Source organism: Brachyhypopomus gauderio, unplaced genomic scaffold, assembly GCF_052324685.1.
Source record: "Brachyhypopomus gauderio isolate BG-103 unplaced genomic scaffold, BGAUD_0.2 sc67, whole genome shotgun sequence".
Classification (NCBI taxonomy): Eukaryota; Metazoa; Chordata; class Actinopteri; order Gymnotiformes; family Hypopomidae; genus Brachyhypopomus; species Brachyhypopomus gauderio.
This window is the reverse complement of record NW_027506888.1, coordinates 1118004-1145656: the sequence shown is the minus strand read 5'-3', so window position 1 is coordinate 1145656 and position 27653 is coordinate 1118004. Positions and strand designations below refer to the sequence as shown.

The following is a 27653-nucleotide window of genomic DNA, read 5'->3' as shown; positions in this document are numbered from 1 at the left end:
TTCCAGAAAATTACCGTTTTTTTACAGTTTATGTAAAAAAACAGATAAGTACTGTAAATTAAAAAACATACATAAACTGTAAAAAAACGGTGATTATAACACTTAACATGCAACACTGTCATTTTAAAGGAAATATTCCTAAAATTGAATGTGGTCTTTACTCTAGTTCACATTCAATTATAACAATATTGCAGTGTGGTGTAGGAAGGAGAGGTAGCAAACAGATCCACCGCAGCACAAGGCTTTTTAAATTCAAACTGCCTCAACAACATAATCACGCCAGACCCCACGATCACGCAGAAGAGACTTAATTTAGACACAAAACATGAGAGAACGGCAATAACACGACAACACTACACAAACATGGCATAGAATAATTCACACAGTACAACTACATAAATTGATGAAGGGGGACTTAAACCAAGTAATGCACATAATCAAGTACACAATTAATCAACACATGCATAGACATCACATTAACAGATAACGATACCGGAGTCGCAGAGACTCATGGGAAGTAGCGCCGTTGTCACGTAGGGCAACGCCCCCTCTCGTGGCTGCCACTCTGGGTTCCCTCGTGTCTGTGTTCCGTGCCTGTTTACCCTGCCCCGCTCGTTGTCTCTGAGATTCCCTGATTGTCCGCCACGCCCCTGTCATAATCGTCCCCACCTGTTCCTAGTTTAGTTCAGTGTTCATATAGTCCCTGTATTTCCCCAGTCTGGTTGTCGGTTGTTTTGGATGTCTGACCGTTTATGTGTTTCTCAGTTTCGTGTTGCCCTGCTGTCGTTTGTTGCTTTCCGTGTCGTTATGCCCCTGTACCTGTCCAACCTTGATGGCTCTCCTGTTATGACCCCTGCCTGCCACTACGATGACGATTGTGGAATGCCCTGCAATAAATCTCGCTCTTCTCAGCGATTGTGTCCGTCTCCTCGCTCCGTGGCGCGAGCCACGTTACAGCCGTCCCCCATTGGACCGACGCTTCAATATAAAAATATATATAACATTAATAGTTAAAATGAGCCATAAACTCCGAACCGTCAGAACACACATTTCAACGCTACGGTTATAGTTAAACTATGATCGGACAGGAATGCCAGACACATGTTCTAGCACTATATGAACCGATAAGAATATATTACGCGTTAACTAAATAAGTTACATGCACTGAAAGCTGACGTTGCAAATACTCATTTGAAGAAACACTGATTTCAAAACTCATGCATTTGGGCTGCAGCGGGGTGATAACGAAAGGTTCTTCAAACAATATGCACAACCAGAACAACTCTTCATGCACACTGTGCAGTGGTCCGATTCAAACAGGCCCCACCCCTACCAATCATAAACTTAACATATTCAGTTATCTTTACTTAACATGATCATTGCAATGCCTATTTCAGCTCAATAATGATAACAACTAGTTTTATTTAGTAATGGCAATATTTTTTATGAAACATGAAATAATAATTAATGATTACTAAAATAATTTATTAAAACCTAATCCGGGTTTACAGTGTAGATACAGTGATACAGATACAGTGCATATTTAATAGTGGATTGAAAATGAGATGGATCTGGAACGCCTTAACTCTTTATGTATGTTATAAATATAAAAATAAATCACAGTCAAGAACATTTTACTTTTTACTCACTTTTATAACATGAAAATCACATATTTAACATGTCAAAACTTAAATTAAAACATGCATCAATGTTGTCTTGTAATATTTCCTTGAAATTAATTCCAGAAGATTCTATTACTTTGTCTCATTAAGATTAATCAATATTACTTTCTTTTTACAGTTTGTTTAGTTAAAATTATTATCTAAGAATTGTTAAAAAACAGATTTATAATGTATTTAATTTATACAGATTTTTCTTGTTAAATCACATGACATTTTTAAATAAACAGTTTGTTCTGGTAATTGTAATACACTTTCCCTGTCATTTTAAAATACAGGAAAAAACTGTAAAATTTATTGGGAAAAACCTGTAAAAAAACTGTTTTTTTTTACAGTGTAGTCTGTTTTGTTTGATTATTATGTTCCCAAGATGGCATAGTATGTTTGTTATCTGGTGTTATATGTTATCTGTTTGGTGGTGTTTGGTGTATAGAATGTTGGTTAGTTGTACGTTGTTGTTGCATGTTTTGACCATGAGTAAACCTGTGTTATATGTAAATATTCTGTCTGGTGTTCTCCCTATAATGCATTCCCCTGAGTTACATTTCTGTTCATGTTATAGGCTCCACCTACAGTTGAGCCAAAGTGGGGCCATAACATGTGACCTGTGTGGAGGCAAGTTATAGTTGTGTGCAGTGTGAGTCTGGTCCACTTTATTAGGCACACCTTGCTAGTACCACGTTGGACCCCCTTTTGCCTTCAGAACTGCTTTAATCCTTCATGGCATAGATTCAACAAGGTACTGGAAACATTCCTCAGAGTGTGTGGTCTATATTGACATGATAGCATCACGCAGTTGCTGCAGATTTGTCGGCTGCACATCTGAACCGTTCATACAAGGCAGGATGGATCCATGCTTTCATGTTGTTGATGCCAACTGTTGTTGACCCTACCATCCAAATGTTGCAACAGAAATCGAGACTCATCAGACCTGGCAATGTTTTTGCAATCTTCCAGGGTTGCCAGCTCACACATTTGACCGTCTTCACACGCTCTCACGCCACACTTCTGATTTCTCACGCTGAAATTTACCTCTGATCCTGGCGGCAACCACTGGTGATCGATCGATCGCGATATAATACTTAATTTGTGTCCATTTTACACCGCCCCGGTAACAATTTACGTTCGCCACCCACCCCCCCGGTCAACAATTTACACTCGCCACCTCCTCCAGGTTCAAATCTCACTCCAAGCGATCTTGAAAAGTTGGCAACCCTGAATCTTCTATCGTCCAATTTGGGTGAGCCTGTGCGAATTGTATGCCTCGGTTGTAACGACTGGTTATTTGAGTTACTGTTGGCATTCAATCAGCTCGACCCAGTCTGACCATTCTCCTCTGACCTCTGGCATCAACAAGGCATTTGCACCCACAGAACTGCTCACTGGATATTTTCTCTTTTTCAGACCATTCTCTGTAAACCCTAGAGATGGCTGTGCATGAAAATCCCAGTAAATCAACAGATTCCGAAATACTCAGACTAGCCCGTCTGGCATCAACAACCATACCACATTCAAAGTCACTTAAATCACCTTTCTTCCCCATTCTGATGCTCGGATTGAACTGCAGCAGATTGTCTTGGCCATGTCTAGGTGCCTAAATGCATTGAGTTGCTGCCATGTTGCGGCCGGTTCTTTCTAACTTCCAACTTTCAGAATATCTTCAAAGTTATAAACTCTTGAGAAGAAGTCATCTTCACACATTCAATTAAAGTTAATTCTGTTTGGCGGGAACTTGGACAGGGACTGCTTTAAACAGAGTAAGCTTGTCTTTATCACATGTTTGTTCAGGGTGCCTTCCCTTAATCATCTTTTTCGATCATGCCAAGTTTCAGGGAAAAGGGAGGTTTTAATGAATGAAGTGCGCAAACCAAAAACCTGTGACGCAATCCAAATGAAGGATACAATGACCAGCAGTCAACAGGTAAGATAAGACATATATAGACAAATGACCATCAGGTGAGGCGGATCACAGGCCCCGCCCACCCGTGGGAAGAACACAACACAACAACAAGACAACTGCCGCTGTGGATGGGGGCAACCAGCAGGGGGCCCGCTGTACTGTGACATATGCTAGTTAGTTTACCTATTAGAAATAGCTACTCTCCTGAGCCAAATCATCCTACGTATTATCCCTTGTAACACTTATAACTGTGACAGTAACCATTCAATGAATTTGAATATTTAAATTAAATTGGTCATGGTAGTAAATATATATTTTGGTCCATGATATTAAGTCATTACACAGATCCAGACCTTCACCCTTTGGTAAGGAGACTGATATAACACTATTCTACCTGTTCCTGTTATCAAAACATAGGTCCCTGAGAGGTCCCTGAGTTGGCATTTTGGGTTGGTGCTAAAGTGTTTAGGGAACAATAGGTAGCAATGAATATTGCTATCTCACTCATCTGGCCACCTTGCATTTGGTATTTGCTTTTATAATGCAAATGTACAGGTAACACACAAGTAGTATGTGCTTCTTTGATGGTGGAGCAGAGTTTGTGTTATAACTTGGTCAAATCTAGGATTTTGAAAGCTTAGGAATTATAGTGCTGGAGGCATTATAGTTACATCGTTTATTGCTGTTATGACCCTCACAGCCTTGTGTGCGTGTGTGTGTGTGTGTGTTCGGTTCAGTTCATTCTCTTAATAGGATTGAGCTTTTTATCTCTGATCTACCAGCAGATGCAGCATATCACCTGTGTGGACTGGTAGACACCTACAGATCTCACCTGTGTGGACAGGTAGACACCTACAAATCTCACCTGTGTGGATACGTCGCCACCTCCAAATATCTGGTTGGTCTTCAGCCAGTTCACAATGGGTGATGCTGTGGTAAAGTCGCCATCCTTGAGAAGGGCCAGGAGAGCATAGCCAGTAGCCTCCAGGGTGAACAGATGACTGTCACTGATTGGCCAGTGAGTAGCATCTGTATAAATATGCATGCACACACACACACCATGGTGGTTTGCCATGAAACAGAAACATGACAGATGTATAAATGCACTCCATGACTTCAGAGCCACAGTTCTAACAAATCTGACTGACAAAAGATGAAACTCAGGGTCAGTATCAGTAAGCACCATGTTGCACATGTGTGAATCAGGAAACACTGACTGAGTAGTCTGAAGCCCAGCATCATAACACTGTCTGAACTGTCTGGGCTATCTAAAACACAAGATAACAATGCTTACAGAATGGTCTGAATCTCAAGGTAATTGCACTGATTGTCTGAATCTAATAACAGTATTGAAGCTCATTTTTGTATACGCACAAACCCAGATGAAAGGCTTCTGTTATTGTTAGCTGCATTTGCAAAATTATTTGATACAAGGAGTTTTCTTTGTATACTGCAAGAACTCTCCTGTTTGCTCCTACTATAATATATGCCATATATGCTGTTGAATTACCAGGTGAGGCAAACTGCAACAGTCTGTCATGGTTCAATTTTCCAGTGTTTGCCAGAGCGTATGATGCTATGGCAACAGGGTAAGGATTAGATGTAGAACCGATGTTCTGTTCAATGTATCTAACTGCCTTGTCCATGCTGCCTTGGAGACTCTGAAGATGGTGAGGACAGAGGAGCACATAGGTGAAGTATGAGCTCACACAAGGAATATGGTGGTTCGTATGTGTGTGTGCACGCTTTTGTGGCGCTCTGGACACTTACAGTTACTGATCGACCACAAATTCTGTCTCCCTCTTGCATGGCGATGAGCACAAACGATGTCATTGTAAGGCCTGAATCTTTACCCTTTATAAGAAACAATAATAAATCACACATTGCAGTAATTCCTCAATGTTTTTTCTAATGCACTGATGTGTAAAACATGCTAAAGTAGATTCACTGTGAGATCTCTGGAAGAGGTTTGGTGCATCCTGTAGAGCAGCGGCCCAGTGGTACCGGTACCCGGTACCGGTCCGTGGGTCATTTGGTATCAGGCCGCACAGAAAAAATATATAAATATATTTTATCGACGATCAGAGTCTGAGTGATGTTTTATTTTGAAAAATATAAAATATTTTGGGATTCTCTTCCAATTACATCGGTCAGTGCGTCTGGTGAAGTTGATTTTTATGCGGTTTATACTTGTTTTTGCTCCGGACCCCTCCCTTTGGGCGTGTCTTAATGTAGTCTGTGGCTCTGTTCGAAATAGCCTACTACATACTGGATACTGCATACTGGACTCAGTATATACTGGATACTGTATACTGGTACCCGCAAAACGCCAGTGTCAACGTCTACAGTGAAGAGTGGCAAAGAAAAAGCCATATCTGGCTAATAAAAGAAAAAGATTAATATGGGCAAAAGAACACAGACATTGGCCAGAGGAAGATTAGAAAATAGTGTAATGGACAGATCACACAGACGAACATTTGTCAGACGCAGAACAACTGAAAAGATGCTGGAAGAGTGCCTGACACCATCTGTCAAACATGGTGGAGGTAATGTGATGGTCTGGGGTTGCTTTGGTGCTGGTAAAGTGGGAGATTTGAACAAGGTAAAAGGGATTTTGAATAAGGAAGGCTATCACTCCATTTTGCAACACCATGCCATACCCTGTGGACAGTGCTTTATTGGAGCCAATTTCATCCTGCAACAGGACAATGACCCAAAGCACACCTCCAAATTATACACAAACTATTTAGAGAAGAAGCAGGCAGCTTTTGTTTTATCAGTAATGGAGTGGCCAGCGCAGTCACCAGATCTCAACCCCATTGAGCAGTTTTCGGAGCATCTTGACCGTATGGTACGAAAAAAGTGCCCATTAACCCAATCAAACTTGTGGGAGCGGCTTCTGGAAGCATGGGGTGAAATTTCTCCAGATTACCTCAGCAAATTAACAGCTAGAATGCCAAAGGTCTGCAATGCTGTAATTGCTGCTAAGGGAGCATTCTTTGACGAAAGCAAAGTTTAAAGTAGAAAATTATTTCAAATAAAAAAAAAAACATTATTTCTACCTTGTCAATGTCTGGACTATATTTCTATTCATTTTGCAACTCATTTGATAAATAAAAGTATGAGATTTCAGGGAAAACACAAAATTGTCTAGGTGACCCCAAACTTTTGAACGGTAGTGTAAATAATAATAATAATAATAATAATATAATAATAAGTTTATTTTTTATAGCGCCTTTCACAAACCCAAGGACGCTTTACATAAACAAACATACGAGAGAAGAGTTGGGAGTATCAGCGAGAGTGGAAGTAGTGGGAGAATAGGAAGGTCTTTAGCTGAGCTTTGAAAATAGGAAGAGAGGCAGAGGAGCGAAGAGAGGAAGGTAGAGAGTTCCAGAGAGTGGGGGCAGCAACACTGAAAGATCTGCCACCCATAGTGGAGAGTCTGTGTCTTGGAATGGTTAATAGACCTGAGTTAGAGGACCTGAGCTGACGTGATGGAACATGAGGGTGCAACAGGTTGGAGAGGTAGACAGGTGCGAGGCCATGGAGGGCTTTAAAAGTCATTAAGAGGATTTTGTATTAGAGCGGAATTTGTATTAGAGCGGAAATTAGAGCGGAAATGGCGATCTACAAAGTTGGAAGTATTCCACTGTGCCTGGAAGGATAGCATTATTGACTACAAACGGGGACTCGCTAAAGCACGCTCAGCATACTTAGCCTCACTGATAGAGAAAAATAAAAACAATACTAGATTTCTTTTTAATACTGTTTCTAAACTTACAAAAAATCAAGCAGGCGCAGAACCTCAGATTCCAGTAAACCTCACTAGTAATGTATTTATAGATTTCTTTGATAATAAAATAGAGAATATTAGACAAAATATAAAACCTTTTATTAGCAATACAACGGGTATGTCATCTGGTTTGGTTGATATTGATTTAAATTACATACCGGGAGAAAAACTTGATGCTTTTCATCCACTCCCACAATCAGAATTAGAGAAAATAATTTCTTCCTTAAATTGTACTACCTACACTCTAGACACAGGTCCCTCAAAGTTATTAAACGAGGTATTACCAGCTGTAACTGAACCTCTTCTAACTATAGTTAACTCATCCATTACAATAAGTCACATGCCCAAATCATGTAAATTAGCAGTTATTAAACCTCTGATCAAGAAACCAAATCTTGATCCGACTGTGCTATCTAATTATAGACCCTTTCGAACACATAATTAAGATCATAGAAAAAGCTGTTGCCCAGCAATTATGCCTATATCTGCATAGGAATCACATATTTGAAAAGTTCCAATCTTGGCTTTAGGCCCCATCACAGTACTGAAACAGCATTAGTCAAAGTAACAAATGATCTCCTCCTTGCTTCGGATCAAGGCTATGTATCACTGTTAGTGCTTCTTGATCTTAGTGCAACTTTTGACACAATTGATCATAGGATCTTGCTAAAGCAGTTAGAAAGCAGTTAGAGTCTCAGGCACAGCCCTTTCATGGTTTAACTCTTACTTGACAAATCACCATCAGTTTGTAGAGCTCAATAATATTCCATCCAAACGTACAATAGTTAAATATGGGGTCCCGCAAAGCTCCATCTTAGGACCACTATTATTTACATTATATATGCTACCATTGGGCACAGTTATAAACAAACACGGTGTCAATTTTCACTGCTATGCAGATGACACTCAACTTTACATATCAGCCAAACCTGATGACAAACTCACTTTAGGAAAAATTGAGGCCTGTGTAAGAGATATTAAATGCTGGATGTCTCTAAACTTCCTCCAACTAAATGAGGACAAAACAGAAGTTCTCCTCCTGGGCCCTAAGGCCTCAAGACAGAAAATTCCAGATCTAATGCTTAATCTTGCAGACTACCCCATTACACCTAGCACAATAGTCAAAAACCTAGGCGTCATACTCGACTCCGACCTATCATTTGATAAATACATGGATAATACTACTAGGATAGCTTTTCTACATCTCCGCAACATTGCCAAGTTAAGAAATGCATTATCACAGGATGATGCAGAAAAACTGGTGCACACCTTTGTTAGCTCCAGATTAGACTACTGTAACTCACTACTGTCAGGATGTTCAAATAGGAATCTAAATAAACTTCAAATAGTTAAAAATGCCGCAGCCAGAGTTCTGACCAGAACTAGAAAATTTTAGCATATTAGACCAGTCTTATCAGCCCTGCATTGGCTCCCAGTTAAATTCCATATTGATTTTAAAATTCTATTATTAACTTATAAAGCACTGCACGGGCTTGCTCCTGAATACCTCCAGGAACTTATTTCCTACTATGAACCCCCACGTCAACTAAGATCACAGGGTGCTGGTCTTTTATTAGTTCCACAAATTAATAAGGTAACAGCAGGGGGAAGAGCCTTTTCTTATAAGGCCCCCCAGCTTTGGAACAACCTTCCAAAATGCGTACGGGACTCTGACACAGTCACAATCTTTAAGTCTAGGTTGAAAACCCACCTATTTGGTTTAGCGTTTGATAAATAACATCCCCCCTTAGATAAAGGTACAGATCCAGGGGTTCATAGACGAAGGGTTTTATGGTAGACTGGGGCGCTGGTGCTGTCGTCCTGTCACTGCTCGTGGTCACTCAAGTTTGTTGACAGTGCAGTGGATGGATGCCATTGTCTCAGATTGCCCCCAAGCCTATGTTACCTTCTGGTTCTGCCTTTTTAGCTAGGCTGTAATAGTTTAAATTAATGCCAGAGTTGCTGCCACACTCCAGAAATGTGTTTAATTTCATCTGTCCTGTATGTGTCCTCATACAGAGCTAATTTTCCCTGTTTTATTTTCTCCACATGGCTGCCCACCTGCTTGAGGAAAAATGAGATGAGGAGAGACAAGCGATCCATCCAGTACCAGACACCTACTGCCTGACCGGATAAGCTTACACCATGATGGACATTATTACATACAGTATTTTCCTTTTCTTTATTTTTTCTGTCTAAATTGTTGTTGTTGTTGTTGTCATGGTGACCGGTGTCGGCCAGAGGAGGATGGGTTCCCCCCCTGAGTCTTGGTTCCTCTCAAGGTTTCTTCCTCATGCAAATAAACTAGGGAGTTTTTCCTTGCCACTGTCGCCCCTTGGCTTGCTCACTGGGGGCTAGGACTCGGCACTTGTAAAGCTGCTTTGTGACAACAACTGTTGTAAAAAGCGCTATATAAATAAAATTTGATTGATTGATTGATTGATGTGCTCATAGATTTTGTTTCAACAAACTAATGAACCCTTGCAAACATCACAGCCTGTTATGGTTGCTTACCCCCATAGCACTCGAGGAAACACTGTACACCTCTCTGAACATACCGCTGGGCATCTGCGTATTCAGAATCAGCCACTTCATGGCATCACAGATAATGCTTTTATCTATGGTAACCAGATCACTTGCCATGCTGAAAACTCTGACAACATAAGCTGTTAACCTACAGGGAAAACATGACAGTTAGCCAATAGAGAAATATTTTCAGTTAACCTACAGGGAAAACATGACAAACTGAAAACTATGAGCAGTACAGGCGGCAGTGAAAATAATCATATCCTGAAATAAAAGATTAAATTTGAAAATATAGAACTAACAATGTGGGGACATTTATTTGTATAGCACATTTGATATATACAGGCATATATATTATATATATATATAAATATTATACATAATAATATACAGGCATATTTTTTTATATATATAAATATTATACATAATAATAATGATAATAATAATAAAAATAAAAGCATATAAATCATAAAAGTGTAAAAAAGTTAAATCAATAATTTTTTAATGATCCAAAAATATCAATGAGTGAATAGCTAATTAATAAAGGTACTGGAAAACAAACATTGTCAGACAGTATTTTAAAATGGTTTTAGACCTTAAAGACATTTTGAATAAATGGGTTCCAGCTCTGAGTTGTAATGTCCTAAGCCATATTCTAATATTTAAACAAGAAGGAACACTTTGAGGTGAATCCTCTGGCTTCACTGACATCAGTGAAAGAGCCAGAGAAGCAGGGTGATATGCTCACTTCTCTTTGTCTTGGTTACAGTCCCTGACATAAGTTCTGTCGCTTGTTGTGGAAACAAAAGCTTATAACCTGACTTTAAAGTCATCGATTGGTTTTAGAAATGACTCATATGAAAGCTGAAACCCTCCCAAATGGGATTTAATTTACAAAAATAAATTTGCTTTACTGCAGAAATATTGATCATTTAATGAACACAGAAAGTTCAGATTTTGGCAAGACAAAAGTTTTGTCGCCCACAGAAAGTAAGGTGAAAATCAAACAATTCAATTCATATACAAATATATGCTTCATAACACTGGTGAATGACGCTGTGGTGCTATTAAAGGTCAGATTTTGGCAAGACAAAAGTTTTGTCCTAGTTTACAGCCTCACCTGTGCTCACTAATTGATTGGTTAATTAGTGGGTGTGTATAAAAAAAAACTCCAGCACTCCAGACCTTCACTTGCAACTTGACCTCTGACAACATGCCAAAAATCCATCCTGTGACCAAAGCCTTGATTATCAAGACGCTGAAGACCAAATCCACTGCAGAGGTGGCTGGCACCTTTAATGTGTCTCAGCGTCAAGTACAAAGAATTTAAAAAAGATTTTAAGAGACTGGAGATGTTTTTGACAAGCCCAGGGCCGGCAGACCCCACAAGACAACTGCTTGGGAGGAATGTTTGTTGGTTAGAAAATCCAAAGCCAGTCCCTCTTCCACTGCAGCAGAGCTCCACCAGGCCTGGTCACCTCAAGTCCCTGTGTCAACAAGAACAGTTTGTAGGATTCTGTCTCAAAATGGCCTCCATGGTCGAATCAGTGCCCAGAAGCCAGTACTAAACAAAAGGCAGGTAAAAAACCATGTGGCATTTGCCAAGGCCCACAGCCTGCTAAACGGATGGATGCTGGAAAAGTGGCAGAAGGTGGATTTCTCAGATGAATCTTCAGTTGAATTACACCACAGCCGCTGCAAATACTGCAGGAGACCTACTGGAGCCCGTATGGATCCAAGATTCACCCAGAAAACAGTCAAGTTTGGTGGTGGAAAGATCATGGTCTGGGGTTACATTCAGTATGGGGATGTGCGAAACATTTGAAAGGTGGAAGGCAATATCAATAGCTTAAAATATCAAGAACTATTAGCTACATCTTACATTCCCAATAGAGAGAAAGTGGAGTACGGCATCAATCAAGTGACAGGTTGACCTCTAGTTGACCCCGCCCCCTCACCCACCCCACCCCACCGTGTGACGTCATCACATCAATCAATGTCAAGAAACCCCCCCCACCCCACCCCACCCCACCATGTGACGTCATCACATCAATCAATGTCAAGGCGATCAAAGAGTGTTAAGCTGTGCTTTGATATTTTGCATTGATAAGTTTAATTAAAACTTTATTTTGATCTCCTTTGATGTTGACTCTCCGGAGCTGTATAACCCTAGCCACCTGTGACACACACACACAAACACGTGCACATACATACACACACACACACAAACCCCTAGTCCAACAGCGCTAAAGACAGTAGGGTCTCAGACACACACACATACTGATGCGCTCGCACATGACCTTGACTCACACTGTAGGGGAAGCACTATCTGCACACACACACACACACACACACACACCCCCCTGTTCACGCAGAACATCGCACACACCCCTAGTCACACACACCCCTGTTTACACAGAACAGTGCACATGCACACAAATATGTCTACTTTGAATAACTTTAAAGTAGCGCGTATTTCAAACAATTAACAAACTCTGATGAACCAATGAAGAATCATTCTCAACCAAGTTAAACCACACTGTATAAACAATAAAATTACCTCTTTTGAAACATGATAGTTTAACAAGGTTTTCTACATTATGTTTATAATGAGAATCTTAAAACAATGTAAAAGATTAATACATTTGTCACGGTACGGAGGGCCCCCTACTGGTCGCTCCCGTCTACAGCAGCAGCTTGTCCTGTGGGTGTGGCGTTGTGTTCGTCCCTCAGGTGGGCGGAGCCCGTGATCCGTCTCACCTGAGGGTCATTTGTTCGTCTATATATGTCTTGTCTTTGTGTAACTGAATGGACTGGTTGGGAGTCAGGGTGCAATAATGGGGCCAGGACAAATGGGGAGCTGTGGGATTTGCTGCGATGAAATGCTGGGTTCATGGGGAGAGGAAGAGGACCCTTTAAAAGCTGGGCCTGTGGAGGGCCCCAGTGGGTTTTTTTTTTGGTCTCCTTCGTGTCAGCAGTGGGTAAGGTGGATGGTGTGCAGTTGGTTGTTGTTTTGTTAATTTTAGTAATTTATGTATGTTTGTGATTGGTGCTGCCTTTGAGTGCCAGCATCAGGCCAGAACAGGCTTAAGCTCTGGTCTCCTTTATTAGTTTAGTTTGTGTGTGTTTATTTGTTTACTTGTGTTAGTTTTGTTTGATTGTCCACGCCAGGGCGGCCGACCTGTGCTGGAACTCTGCACACCTTCGGCCTTCCCCAAGTGGCTCAGCCCGAGGTCCCGTAGTTGTAGTCCTTGCTTCTCGGCGGTTTGTGGTGGCTTTCCTTTTTTAAATTAGCTCTAGATTAAGATCAATAAAGTAATGGCGTATTTTTAATTACTTTAATGTTAATGTTAACTTGACCAGTATTGGGGACTGCAGGCTGTAGCCATTGTGTGTACGCCTACCACTGGGCCTTGGTGGGACATTTTGATGTGTGGGTAGCTATTAATATGGAGTGCCATGTATGAATTTCGTGTGCGGTGTTTGTAGTGGTGCCATTTGTGAGCCTGGAATATTATTGCACTTGGAACTTTATCTCGATTGATCTGGTGTGCTCTCTTGGATTTATTTAAGGTCCCAGTGGTGGGTGGCAACCTCTGACTCCTCCTTCCTTCTCCTAAGAGCCTGGTTTTGAATAAATTGTAAGCCTTTTGACACCTGACTCTTCATTGTCTCGCGTGGTAGACAGAACCTGGTTACATTTGTACCAGTTGACCGCTGGTTATTATATTCTTAATTCGGATCAGTTCACGGGTTTTGGTTTGCGCACTTTACATATTAAACCATCCTATTTCCCTAAGACTTGGCGTGATCGCTTCCATTTATCAACATCTGCGTGATGTTGTATGTTTCGTATGAGAGTGAGCTGGGTCGGTCTCCACTCGTCCTGCCGTGTTTAAATGTTTGTTTGTCTAGTGTATTGTTTGTAACACGGCGAGGACTAGAGTCCGTTACCTCCGTAAGGCTCCTCTTTTATGGACGTGCGTTTCGTTTTTTTTGTCGTAGTGTGTGTGTGTGTGTGTGTGTGTGTGTGGACAGCGGGACCGAAGCGTGCTGCACGCACTCACTTTTGTCGCCTCGCTCCCCGTGTGTTCCGTGTTGGAATTTGGGAGCGACTGCGAGCCGGAGTGGGTGCGTCATGGTTTGCAGAGCACGCGTGTGGGGGTCCTGTCTATTTGTATTGTCTTTTCGTGTTCATTTTGTCCTAGCGTGTTGTGTGAATTGTTTTGTGTAATTCCACACATGCTCCTCCCCCTTGAGTGTGTGTTGGGGATGGACCAGTGGTGGTCCCATGCCACGGAGTGTGGTATGGAGGGTGCAGCTCCTGAGGGAGGCCCTGACCAGGAACGTGGGGGGTTCTCCTGAGCCGGTGGACGTCCCCTGCTGAGACAGAGACCCCTCCCCCATGGTAGGGGGATCAGGGTAAGTGAGCGTATATGTTGGCGCCTATGTGTTGTGTTGTGTTGTCTGGTGTGGTAGGACGCCTGGTCCTCCCACTTCGGCGCCTTTGTGATGACATGGTTGTGCAGTGCTTTGTGTGCAGGTTCCTGGTGGCGAGAGGCGGCTCTCCCGGACAGCGAAGGGTCTCCCAATAGAGACCCTCCCCTTCGAGCTCGGGGTGACCAGGGTGTCCCTGTGGCTGTTTCCCCAGGGCCCTGGTCTCTGGTGCTCCTGGGTTGGGTGGAGGAGTCCACCTTGCGATGAGTCAACCCGGGAGGGGTTGTCTCCCCAGGAGCCCGGGGTGACCCCTAGCAAAGGGCAGGGGTCAGCTCCGAGAGGTAAGGTAGCCGGGAGCGGTTAGCAGAGGTGGGTAGAGTATTCAACAATTTTACTCAAGTAAAAGTACAGTTACTTGAACCAAATGTTACTCAAGTAAAAGTAAAAGTATGCATCCCAAAAATTTACTTGAGTAAAAGTAAAAAAGTACTTTGATTAAAAGCTACTCAAGTAGTGAGTAAATGCATGAGTACTGTCTCGTGTCAGTAAATTACATCATGGGAAATTGAATTATGGGAAACAATGACTTTTAATGATAAAAATAATGTATTATAAATAAATATTATATATATAAATTATTTATTATAAATAATATGTATTTTTGTTTGTTCCTAATTATTAGGCCTGTGTAACTTTAATGTGTTCCACAAAGGCACTAACTGATGAGACTGTCAGCCAATACGTGTAGCTACAACTTGACACCAACTGAATCAATTTGTAGCAGACTTAATCATCCTATATTGCTAGTGTGTACAATCAGTGTGAGAACTGGTTCTTAGTATTGCACTGCATTACATTTAATAATTACATCATACAAACGTTATCGCATCGTGTTTCCTCATAGCTCAACAGGGTAGAGCTGTTGGAACACAGACTGTGACTGTTGGTAAAAGCTTGGAGGTGATCGTGGATGGAATCAATGCTCTACGTGCGAAGTTGGATAAGTTTGATCAGTTGGGAGACAGCCGAGTTTAAGAGGAGTTCGTGTGCTCAAATTCCCAAGGACGAGCTCCTTGCTAAATTCTTCATTCTTCTTATCTGCATTGGCGCCCAAACAAATTTCTCCCAGAAGGTCGTCGTCTTGGTTACCTGCTCCTACCCCCACACAGAGACTGTCAGAGATGGCTCTCGCCTTCCACCGCGAACTTTGACACAAAAACTGTGTGCCAGGCCTCTGGCTCCCCCCCTCCCTCTCTGAATGGATCACGCCTCTCACTGCTTACTGTCTGTGTTATCAATGCTGTGTGTGCTATGGGGATTTTTTGCATGCACACAGACTGTTGTCCTGTTCGCGAGAATAATCTGTGGTCATATTTTTTTTGTCTCCTCCCAATGTTATCTCTATGTTTTCTCATTCTGCGTAAAGGTGGCGCCCATCGAGGCGACGCTGCTCTGGGTTTTCGGTGCTTTAACACTGGGCCCTGAGCGAAGACGCATTTCACCCTGTGCTTGTACAATGTGTGAAGTACAATGTGTGAAGAATAAAGCTTTGAATCTTTGAATATTTGATGTTGAGTTCTTGTAGGCTGAAATGTCCACACGTTTGCAGACACAATTGGCAGCGCCAAGGTTGCAAACTCTCACGCATTGAGCGTGAGACACACGCATTTGGCTGTCTTCACACGTTTACACGCCACACATCCCATTTCTCACGCCGAAAAAAATCTAGTTTATTTACCTCTGATCCACATCTATGATTCAATGAGTTACTAGTTCGCTCTGGCGCCAACCACTGGCGATCAATCGATCGCAATATAATACTTAATTTGTGTCCATTTTACACTCCCCCCCCGTCAACAATTTACGTTCACCACCCAAACCCCAACCCCCACCCCGGTTTAAATATCACTAAAAGTGATCTTGAAAACTTGGCAACCCTGCAGCGCATAATATAGCTGTCCTTTTACACGTTTGTAATGTAAACATTGGCTGTATGAGGTCAGGGAGCCCGCGATCCGTCTCACCTGAGGGTCGTTTGTTCGTCTATATATGTCTTGTCTTTGTACCAGTTGACCGCTGGTTATGATATCCTTAATTCGGATCAGTTCACGGGTTTTGGTTTGCGCACTTTATATATTAAACCATCCTATTTCCCTGAGACTTGGCGTGATCGCTTCCATTTATTTTCACTCACCCTGCCCGTCACAACATTGTTTTATTCACTGCTTCACTGTTTTTTTTTTTACATGGAACTCAGATTTCAGTCTCCCTATATCAAAGAAACTTCCATAACTTTTTATCAAATGTTGGAATATCACCTCAGGAATCACCTGACTCTTTTAAAACATATCCTTTCAAAGGTCTGCAGGAGCCTATGATACATGTTGGGCATAGTGCTTAATATCCATTATGTGAAGCTCCACTGTGTAGCAGAGTTTCAGGGAACTTCCTGAAGACTTAGGAAAGGCCGTCCTTTAACAGAAAATGTGGGTTTAACAATAAATGTGACAAACCCATAGAAAGTTGCAAAAACACTGGACTGTTTTTGTGAATTGTGCAGCAGTTTAACACCAAGTTTAATCTATGTGCATACCAGTTCACAAACATTGCTTCTGTGGCAATTTCTTTATCTTAAAGTCCTTTAGCGGAAGCCATGACAGCAGTCACACTGTACATCACATTTTTACATCATACAGTGCAGTTATTTTAAAACACCAAAGACAGATTGTGCATTTTGTCATTCTGAAATATAAAACAACCACAAATCATTACTAAGTTTGGCCTGCGGTATTTACATAAATTATCACAGACTGTGATAATATACCGATATTGAATGGAGACCACGGTACATCATAATACTTCAGCCGTTATTTCTGTAATAATAGTCTTTGCCATTTAAATGGGTTTCTGCACTAGACATCACAATAAGCGCAAATATATTAAGATATAATATTAGGACAACGGCAAATTTTTTTCACTTGTTTCAGAAATGAGGAGCAGGTGTCACAAGGTCTGTCAACATTTCAGTGGTGAATAAACCATACGCACAAACATGTCTTGACATGTCTTAAACCACACGCACAAACATGTCTTGACATGTCTTAAAACCAGAGTTGTATAGTAACAAAGTAGAACTACTTCGCTACTGTACTTAAGTACTAAAATGCTGTATCTTTACTGGAGTATCATTTTTTTCTCCTACTTCCACTTTTACTTCACTACATATTTTCCATCAGTTTAATACTTTTACTCCGATACATTTTTTACGTGCTGTATAGTTACTCGTTACAATTATAAACATGTTAGCTGGCGCTGTCACCGGGTCAAGCGATCAGGCTGTCTTATGAGAAAACTGCGCATGCTCCGGTCGCGTCTCGTTTACTCTGCTGCTGCCTTCACTCAACACTTGAGCTTCGTAATCTAGGTTCACTTGACACGTCGTGACTGCCGCAAGGGTCGTGTCGCGATGTCGTGCACCACTCGATTTTTGTACGTGCGAAGTTACAAGGTAGAATTCATGCACTTGTACGGCACTTTGAAGGTCCATTTTCTGTATTTTCCAGCACCTTCAGCTTAATTTACATATTTATACAAACACACATATATTCGAAATTATTCCAAATAATTCGCTTTTTATCTCATTAAAAGAGATGGTACCGTGTTTGGTAACAGCAGAAGAGCGCAGTAAGCACTAGTTAGGTTAGATATCTTAGCTAACCTAATTATGTTCATGGCGTGCTGCAGAATTCACTTAACATTAGCTGGCAATAAAGGCGACGTACTGACTAATCACGTGTCCATTTTTATAGTGTAGTGTTTTTATAGGTTAAGGGCATTTATTGAGGGTAAAAGCAGGGCAGTAGGCTCACCCTTAGAATCCGACGGACCGATTTTACGTCCAAAATACACCTCGTTTTCTCAGCTAAATTAAGCGGGACAGGTTATCTGTTTTTTGTGTACGAAGTGTTAACCCCAGTTTTTAAGTACATACAGAACACTTGTATTTGTGATATTTGACATCTTTGATTTGTAAGTGATATATAAAAACAATTGATAATCAAACTTTGATGGCTTTCTTTAATTAATTCAAAACACAATACTTGTACTTTTTACTTTCAGTACTTGAGTAATAAATTTTAGACTAAACTACTTGCAATACTTAAGTACAAAAAATGCTGAATACTTAAGTAAAGTTTTTAAAGAACACTTCAACTTCTACTCAAGTCAAAATTTTGATAAGAATACTTGTACTTTTACTCAAGTATGGGTCTCGAATACTTTATACAACACTGTAGAAAAGAAAGTGCAACCAATCCCCTCATCATTGTACAAAAGAAAAATGGTGCATTATGCATATGTCTGGATCTCAGAGATCTGAATAAAGCAGTCAAACGAGAGCATTTCAAGTTGCCAACCCGTGAGGAGATTATGTCTCAGTTCGCAGGGTTCAGGGTTCTGGGTTCTGGAAGATGAAGCTCGACAATGCTGGTTCAAGACTCTGAACTTTCAACACGCCACAAGGAAGATACAGATTCCTCCGTCTTCCATATGGAATCCTATCTGCTCCAGAGGTCCATCACAAGACTATTCACACCATATTTGAGTATGTTCCAGGAGTCACAACCATGATGGATGACGTGATAGTGTGGGGATCCACAAGAGAGGAACATGACACAAGGTTACGACAAGTGCTTGAGCGTACACGACGTGTCAACATGAAGCTAAACAGAGACAAATGTGAATTTGCAGTCAAGTCACTGACGTTCATCAAAGATGTTGTGTCAGAGAAAGGGGTGAGTCCTGACCCAAGCAAGACGTCAGCCATAGTCAATATGGCTGAACAAGGATGAGGTAAGGTGGTTCTTAGGAATGGTCACATACTAAGCTAAGTTCATACCCCAGCTGTCTGCCATTTCAGCTCCACTCAGGATGCTGCTGGAGCAGAAAACTGAGTGGATGTGGCTACAACAGCAAGAGGAGTGTTTTCAGAACCTGAAAAAGATACTCATCTCAGAGCCAGTACTTAGGTTCTATGATCCCAAATGAGAGACAAGAATCTCCGCTGATGCTTCTCAATATGGCTTAGGAGCCGTCCTTCTACAGTTGCACGAGGAAACATGGCAACCAGTGGCCTACGTGTCGAGGGCCCTCACTAGCGCTGAGGTCAATTATGCGCAAATCGAGAAGGAATTGCTGGCCACCAGCAAAATCCTGGTGAGGACTATTACTTTCTGAACCTGGAATTGAAAGCATGGCCATCACCAGCCACATTCTAGTCACTAAGCTAAGTAAAATACCTAAACCAACATCCTCTATACCTGTTATACCCCCCAGCATATCAAAGGGACAGCAGTTACAAAAACCAGGTTAACCAATGGGAATCAGGTTGATGGTATAGACAACAGAGTACATTTGATTACACAATATATTTCCACACAGGACCTCCACCTTTGGGATGAGGTCTACAATTTTTCCCACTGAGTGATTTAACACTTTCCCTGTAGCATAACCATTCCCACTACACAACATGCTGCAAAATGAAACTCAACATGCCACACAAACACACTGATATAACCAGAATACAAATGGTCAGTTTTATCCCATTGCTTCTTGAGGCAAACCACCATTTGTTGCCCTCCAATGGTTTTATGCAGGAACACCAGATCCTGCATCCCCCACAGGAACACATCCTGCTACTCCTACATTAGCATTGTGGCAACAGCATTCTGAACCAGCTGCAGCTGTTAATGGGACCTTCCAGTGATTCACAAATCACACCTCATGCTCACTCATCCACTCACCATTTCATTGAGTACTTCTCTGCTCTTGTTACTCATCTCATTTTCCTATCAAAGTCCCACTGATGCCCATCTCCAGTGCATCACATGAGACCATCTCATTTGACTGCTACTCCAGCATTTTCAAAGTTTATTATGGCTAATTTAACACTGATACTGCTTCAAGTCTTTTTTCAAGTCTGATATGTCTTTTGTCCCATAACAAAGAACCATGTAGACACAATAAATAAATTCATGTATCTTTTCTGATGAAGAGACTTAGTTTGGATAACTGCGGAAATGAGAAAATACAGTTGTGATTAGAGGGCTAAGTCCTTAGCATCACCTCAACATCACCTCAACAAGTCTAATAATAAGTCTTTAGGAACTGTAAGTCTTTAGGAGTCTGTAATTTGGAACACTGTAAAAACGCTCTCACGCCACACTTCCGATTTCTCACGCCGAAAAAAAAATCTAATTAATTTACCTCTGATCCATATCTATGATTCAATGAGTTACTAGTTCGCTCTGGTGTGATCGATTGATCACGATATAATACTTAACTTGTGTCCAATTTACACCGCCCCGGTAACAATTTACGTGTCCCCCCCCGGTAAACGATTTACACTCGCCACCCCCTCCAGGTTTAAATCTCACTCCAAGCGATCTTGAAAAGTTGGCAACCCTGTAACTGACACCTGTCAAACTTGGTGAGATGTTAGACATTCTGTGAAGTCAAAAACAAAGTCTGCATAGCATTCTGAGGCATGAAAATAATAAACTGATAATCATAATTTAGGTTACATGTGTACAGTTAAAATTGAGGTTTGAAGAAGCTGATGGTACACCCTATGACAGTCCAAGGCTGATGTGGATTAAACGGCAAATTAAATAACTTAATGTGTCATTTGTGATCATCCCGATAATTCCACTGTCAGTGCTATGAAAACAGGGACCTTGTACTAATCAACTACTACACAATGTATGCTCTTGCTGCTATCAGTCATGTTTGCTGTACATTGTAAGGACAGAGGATGTAAAGGGCAATCTTTGTGGTGTACTGGATAGGTGGTGGAGCCTCAGAGGAAGGACACAGTATTTGGGGCAGGGATTGAGTATGGAATTTTCCATGTAACATATCAGGGTAACTACTGAGTTGGATGAAACCTAAAACAATAGAGTGGAAGGTTTTAGGTCCAACAGCACAGTAGTTTCTCCATCTTCTCTGAGAAACCCAGAAGAGGAGATGTAAGATAAAGAAAACAAATTATCAAACCAAACAAAGGGCACTCCAAAGCTTATATTGTATACACAGGAAATGGCTCCAAACTCCATTCAAAATAAACAAACAAACAAAAAAAACTTGATGGAACAGTCACTGATGGAACATGGTTGGAGAAGATCATGGCCAGACAAAACCACAACATGAGGCAGAGACAAAACAAAATCTAACTGGCACCCTGACAAGCATTAGCCAATTGTAAGCCTGACATGGGTCTGGCTTCTCTCATGGTTCCTTTTCTCTATTATTTTGGTTCCCTTACCAACCTGCCTTGTATTCCTTTGTATTGGTAAGTTCCTGGTTTTAGCTCCCTGTTTTGGTTTCAAGTGTTTGGCCTCACTGTCTTGTGCATTTTAACCCTGTGTTTACCACTGTCTCGTTATTGTTCACAGTTTCATGTCCTAGTGTTGTCTCTACCAGTGTGTTCCTTCGTTTGCCTGTTTTGTTTCTTCCATATCTCTTTGTTGCAGTTTAGTTCTTATATTTGACACATATTCAGGTTTTGTTTCTTTGTCTGATTTTAATGGGTTTTCAACCCTGCACTGGTTGTTGGGACTATGTTTCCAGATTTGCCCATAGTTAAAGATGCTCTACTCAGTGTTTGTATCCTGCCTCCATTCAGCATTCACTACAGCTGGAACTAAATGACCAGACTGTAATGAATAAAAAATTATGAATACAGAGCTGGCAAACAGTAAAATATGAATGAAGAGAAAATAATCAGAGAAAATGGAAAAGAACTTACCAAGTGCTGCCTGGACTCCCTCGCCAAATTGAAAAAGAATTATTTGGTATACGATATGTAAGCTCAGTCTCAAAACCTGAGATGGAGAGAAACAGATCCACAATGGTCCATATTAGAAAAAAGTGATTTACAGTCCAAAATGATGCATTTTAAAATTGTCATTTAGTAATCAGGGATTTTAACAATAGCGTTTTAACAATTTATGTCTCATAGAAGTGATATTAGAATACACCAACCTTGAGAAATATAACCAAGGGCTTTAGATCGTTGATCTTCACCCACGTCATTCCACTTGTTGGTTTTGTCAAGATAGTAGGTCGCAATGACTGGCAGGGCCATTCTCAACAGGTTTTGTTCTCCACAACCACTGGGCATTTTAATGAGTTTTTCTAGACCCTTCCCACTGATGGCATCATTTATTAGCTGCGTCAATGGTCTTCCTACATATGCACATGTATACAAATTAGGTTACTATGGGAACTGTCTCCACTAGGGTCTGGTATATTCCAGCCACTCTATGTCAAAGTTTGACATTTTCTCTAGTTTTAGAGTAATTTGTTTTGTTTTTTTTAAAGCTTATTCATTTTTATCGGTCACACTTGGAAGGCATATCATGAAGCATGATACAAACACAAACTAAGTTTACTGAGTGACAAACACAGAAGATCAAACACAAAACTAACAGGGAACAAACCGAAAAACAGAGCAGACACCAGACACCCCAAAATATATCTTAAACTAGACAGAGAACAGACACACCAAAACATTCCACAATCACAGAAAAGACACAACAAAATGTACCTCAAACTACACAGAGAGTAGACACACCAAATCATAGCACAAACAAGACACAGAGTAGAAACACAAAAACATACCACAAACTAGACACAGAGTAGACACACCAGAACATACCACAAACAAGACACAGAGTAGAAACACCAAAACGTTCCTCAAACTAGCTGTAGAGTAGACACACCAATACATATCTCAAACTAGAGCTGGCAACACAAACAAGTGAACAAGAGCACAGCTCCATTAACACATTGTACGCTGGAGAATGTTACATGCGGGCATGCAAAATCTGCTTGCTTGTGGACATAAACCCCAAAACTGAATGATGCCCACTGATGTAGCAAACTGCTCATCATGATTTAGACACTTAAATGTAGCAAATGAAAACTGAATTAGCAATGCAGATGATGAGTGATGAGTAAAGAGCACTTAAGACATCAGTAATTCAACATCAAATTGAGTTGGACATCCTCCTAGCTGAGAAAGGGGAATAGTGTCAAGTGTTAGACATCTCCTGCTGGTTCTACATACCAGATTCTCACAACATTTCCAATGGATTAGAACAAATGAAACAAGCTGTTTCTACTCCACATGAGACAGGGTCAGGTACATGGAAAATCTGGCAAGACATTCTGAGGAATTGGGGCTCCTGGTTAGTACAGTGTGCACCCCCCGTTCTCATAGTGCTAGCAATACTAATATGTGCATCCTGCCTTCTGTCTCTAGCAGGGTACAGCAAGAACTGTGATTTGTTAGTGCAGGACAGGGGAGCTCCAGATGGTGACCAGCGAGAATGAGGACTACAACGGAAACCTGCCAGAGCAGACATTCACACTCGATTCGTACTGTCAATTGTTTGAATTTGAACACTTTGATGACATGACACTGTAAATAGTTGTAAACTGTAAATAATTATAAAGACAGGCAGACTGTCTTTAGTCTTTAGTCTTTAAAGACTGTGGGGCAGTCATGGCCTAGCGGTTAGGGAACTGGTCTTGTGACCGGAGGGTCGTGGGTTCGATTCCCAGACCTGAGGCCATGACTGAGGTGCCCCTGAGCAAGGCCCTTAACCCTCAATTGCTCACTTGTATAAAAAATGAGATAAAAATGTAAGTCGCCCTGGATAAGGGCATCTGCCAAATGCCATAAATGTAAATGTAAATGTAAATAAAGAGTTTGTAAATAGTCAATGTACCTTCTATGATGACATTACAACTAGAAACCTGGAGTGGTCTGTAATTGATGTGATTTGTCTATAAAGGACAAAAAGTAGGGAAATGTAATGGGAAATTTTAATACATTTTCTGTATGCACGTAAAGCCTCCAGTGCCATGCTCTCTTTTATTTTAATCTTGTGTCAATCTATGTCTGCAAGTACCCCTAGTGTGTAGATTAGGCAGTCACTCATAGTTGTGGCTAGCCTGTAGATAAAATGTTCTGCACACTTCAAAGACACCTTGCATGATGTGGGGAAGCAGAACGTTCTCAACCTGATTGTCCAGCGAGGGGTAGCGCCAGGGCCGGAGTGGGTCCCTTTTTCAGCCCGGGAGTTTCATGCCCAAATCCGGCCCAAAATTATTTTTCCCTCCCAATCGGCCCCAACTAGAGATTGACATGAGCCGGCCCATCGGGAATCCTCCCGATTAGCCACTCCGGCTCTGGGTAGCGCTGATATCACCAGACAGTGCTATCAGCGGAGATTAATCAGACCTTCCGCCCAAAATTCCATCACAGGTACTTATGTGACCAGCAGTAGTTAGTATAAAGAGTCATGATTATTGAAGGGGGGTTAGCTCTCTCTTGAAGATGCTCTGAGTGTGTGTAACGAGATCTCTGGATCGATCCATTTCTTTTAGTTCTTTCTTTTAATGACTGACTGTTCTTGCTCACCACTAAAGTTAAAATGTCAATACCTGTGTTTAAATCCACAGAGCAATGCACAGAAACAAACACATGAGGACAATAAACGGCTGTGAATGACACCTGATGGGTGGAGATGAGGTGCATAGGAAACAAAACTGGGCACCCGATTTTGACCCATCTACAAGCAATCATGTTTTGGAGGACATAAATGCCAGCCAGTCCCAGGCTTTGGATTGGGTGGGAAACTTTGTCAACTTTCCCTACCAATGAAAATCCACAATTATATACACTTCTAATTTATACTTCACAACTGGCAGTTTCTGTACAGAGGAGTAACAATGACACACATACAAAGTGCCTTGGGCTCAGGTGGTTTCTTGAGCAGGTGGATGATTTACCTGTAACAGCTATGTATGTGTGAGCTTTTGTGTCTGGCATCTGATTATCCAGGAAGGGTCTCTTAATTTCTGATCGTTGCACTCCTCCTGCCAAACAGAGAACAACACATTAACTCATGTGTCTTCATCCTGGCACCATGACATGAACAAACCAAACTATGTTACAAACTATTACATTTACACCACTAGAGAGGCACTATTAATGAATCTCCACTGGCCTCAGTACGTGCTGACACTTACCATGATTGGTAGGGTCTAGAATAAGAGTTGTCTCTCCAGTAGTTGTCAGCACTCCCTGGGTCTGTCCCAGCCAAAACCCCATTATATACTTAAGTTACATCAGGCACCAGAATGAACTGATTTAATAAAGTTTCATTAGTGAGATATAAAAAATGTAAATAAATCTCTCACCACCACTTTCAGTTTTTTCAGCACACCATCACTTATTCCTGATGACGTGAAGGCTTTCACCTCGATGTCAAAATCTCCTACAACTAAGGGGATTATGACAAAGGAAACAGAACGGGATGATTTGCGATCCATGCTCACTGTGATCCGATGCTTTTGCTTACGGCTGGCCATGCTGCATATGGACGCAGTCTCCTTTAGGTACACATCAATCTGTGTTGGATCAAAGTTTTCATAGAGATCAGAGCTTTAGCATTTAGTGCTGGGTCTCCAGCTTTGATTTGTGGTAGAGCATTTCATTTGCCAGCACAGAGGAATAATCTGAGAAATATGTGAGAAATATAAAGTAACATGTAAGGACAGAAACCTTTTTAAATTGATTTTCGCTTAAGTTGTGGAGAATTGCCTTGATTTCTATTTGCTCATTGACTACAGCAGAGTAAGGTAACTTTAGATCAATGAAGAACTTCTTCGTAACATAAACTTCATATGGGTCTGCCACACATATACCTAGAGGAAAAAAAAAACTTTGTAAAAATCAAAAAACACTTTTATTGTAGTTTACAAGGCTATGATAGTATGATAACCAATTGGTTTAAATAAATGTTTTTCTGAAAATATTTATGCATTTATTCTTGATAAACTTATGCTGTTGAACCTGAGAGCTTTTTAAATGTTTATAATGCCTTGTTTTTAAGTAATCTTCAAAGTTTAGAAACTTTCTGTAGGTTATGGATTCAAGGTGTTTGCATGTTTATGATGTTGCATGTCTATGATGTTTACGAAATAGAGTGTACTTATAATCAAATTTATATGTAATAATTTGTTTAGCATGCCATCAAAAATAACAATTAAAACCAAAGAAACGAACACACTCACTCACCATAGTCATCTGACATGCTGATTGCAGTGATCACCCATGTGGTGATGGATTCCGGAAGGTGACGAGAGAAAGTTTCAGACAAGACACTGAGAAAAGACAAGAATCTTCCTTTAAATGATGTACAAGAAAAACCCTTTAAAATACATTTTGCAGATTTGTTTTAATCATGTTGTCCCATCTCAAGTCTTCCCTTGTAACAAAAGTGAGAATAACTAGGCTTATTCAGTAAATATAAGCCTTACAAACTTAAATATAAGTTTACAAATGTAAGTCTGATACAATTACAAAATAAAAATACAAAATATGATTGTCACGGTTAGATCCACCTGACCTGTCAGTTATGTCTTTGTTTTTCATGTTTGTTGTTCATTTGGTTCCTTGTGTTAGTCAGAGTATTTAAGTCCTGTGTTTAGTTTGCTTTGTCAATTATTGTAAGTATTGTGCATTCTCTGTATCCCCGGTAGTCTGGTATTTCATGTCTTTATTGCTCTTTGGCTTTTGTGTTTGTCTAGTTCGTGTTGGTCTTTACGGTCAGTGTTAATTGGTGTTCTTGGTTAATGTTTGATTTGTATTTGTTCTCTTGCCTTTAACTATGATCAAGTGATGTCATATATGTCATATGTTAAATGTTATGTCAAAATGGAGGACGTAGTATGTCTGAGGATTGTCAACGTGTCTTCAGCATCTCAAATGCTCTTTCTATGACATTCCTGGCTTGAGAGAGCTTGCTGTAAAAGCGAGCCTGCAAAGGGTTCTGCACAGGCTCTTGATAAGGTGTCAGGAGCTGGATCGGAGCACTCATGCATGGATAGCCCCCACCCCCAAGGATGCACCTGCCTGCAGGTGGGTATAGGGCAGGGGTACTCAACTGGCGGACCGCGGTCCCGATCCGGACCCGAACTCCGTCACGAGTGTTACGTTTGCCACCCCCGCTCAACAACTCACATTCGCCCCCCCCCCCCCACTCAACAACTTACGTTCGCCACCCCCGCCGCACCGGACCTCAGGTCACAGGTATCTGTATCTCTTTATACACAGGGCTGTTCTTTAATATCCTTGCATCATGATCAGACCCAGGATACCCAACAAAAATATCTATACATTTTCTCTGGTGGTCACAGATGGCTTATAGCTGGATCAAATAAAACTATGTGCTGACAGATGGGG

The 27653-nt window shown here is 41.1% G+C and overlaps 1 protein-coding gene across 1 annotated transcript in view; it reads right to left on the bottom strand.

Annotated features, from left to right (window-relative positions):
- LOC143490841 (complement C3-like) overlaps positions 1-27653 on the bottom strand; it is a 159887-nt gene that overhangs the window by 21174 nt on the left and 111060 nt on the right. The window contains exons 20-30 of the mRNA XM_076989351.1: positions 26487-26572; positions 25971-26113; positions 25607-25816; positions 25436-25496; positions 25196-25282; positions 22379-22582; positions 22143-22218; positions 9890-10049; positions 5350-5433; positions 5090-5240; positions 4445-4608 (exon numbers count right to left, since the gene is read on the bottom strand). Coding sequence (XP_076845466.1) covers positions 4445-4608; positions 5090-5240; positions 5350-5433; positions 9890-10049; positions 22143-22218; positions 22379-22582; positions 25196-25282; positions 25436-25496; positions 25607-25816; positions 25971-26113; positions 26487-26572 — 1426 coding nt within the window. The remainder of the gene's footprint in view (positions 1-4444; positions 4609-5089; positions 5241-5349; positions 5434-9889; positions 10050-22142; positions 22219-22378; positions 22583-25195; positions 25283-25435; positions 25497-25606; positions 25817-25970; positions 26114-26486; positions 26573-27653) is intronic.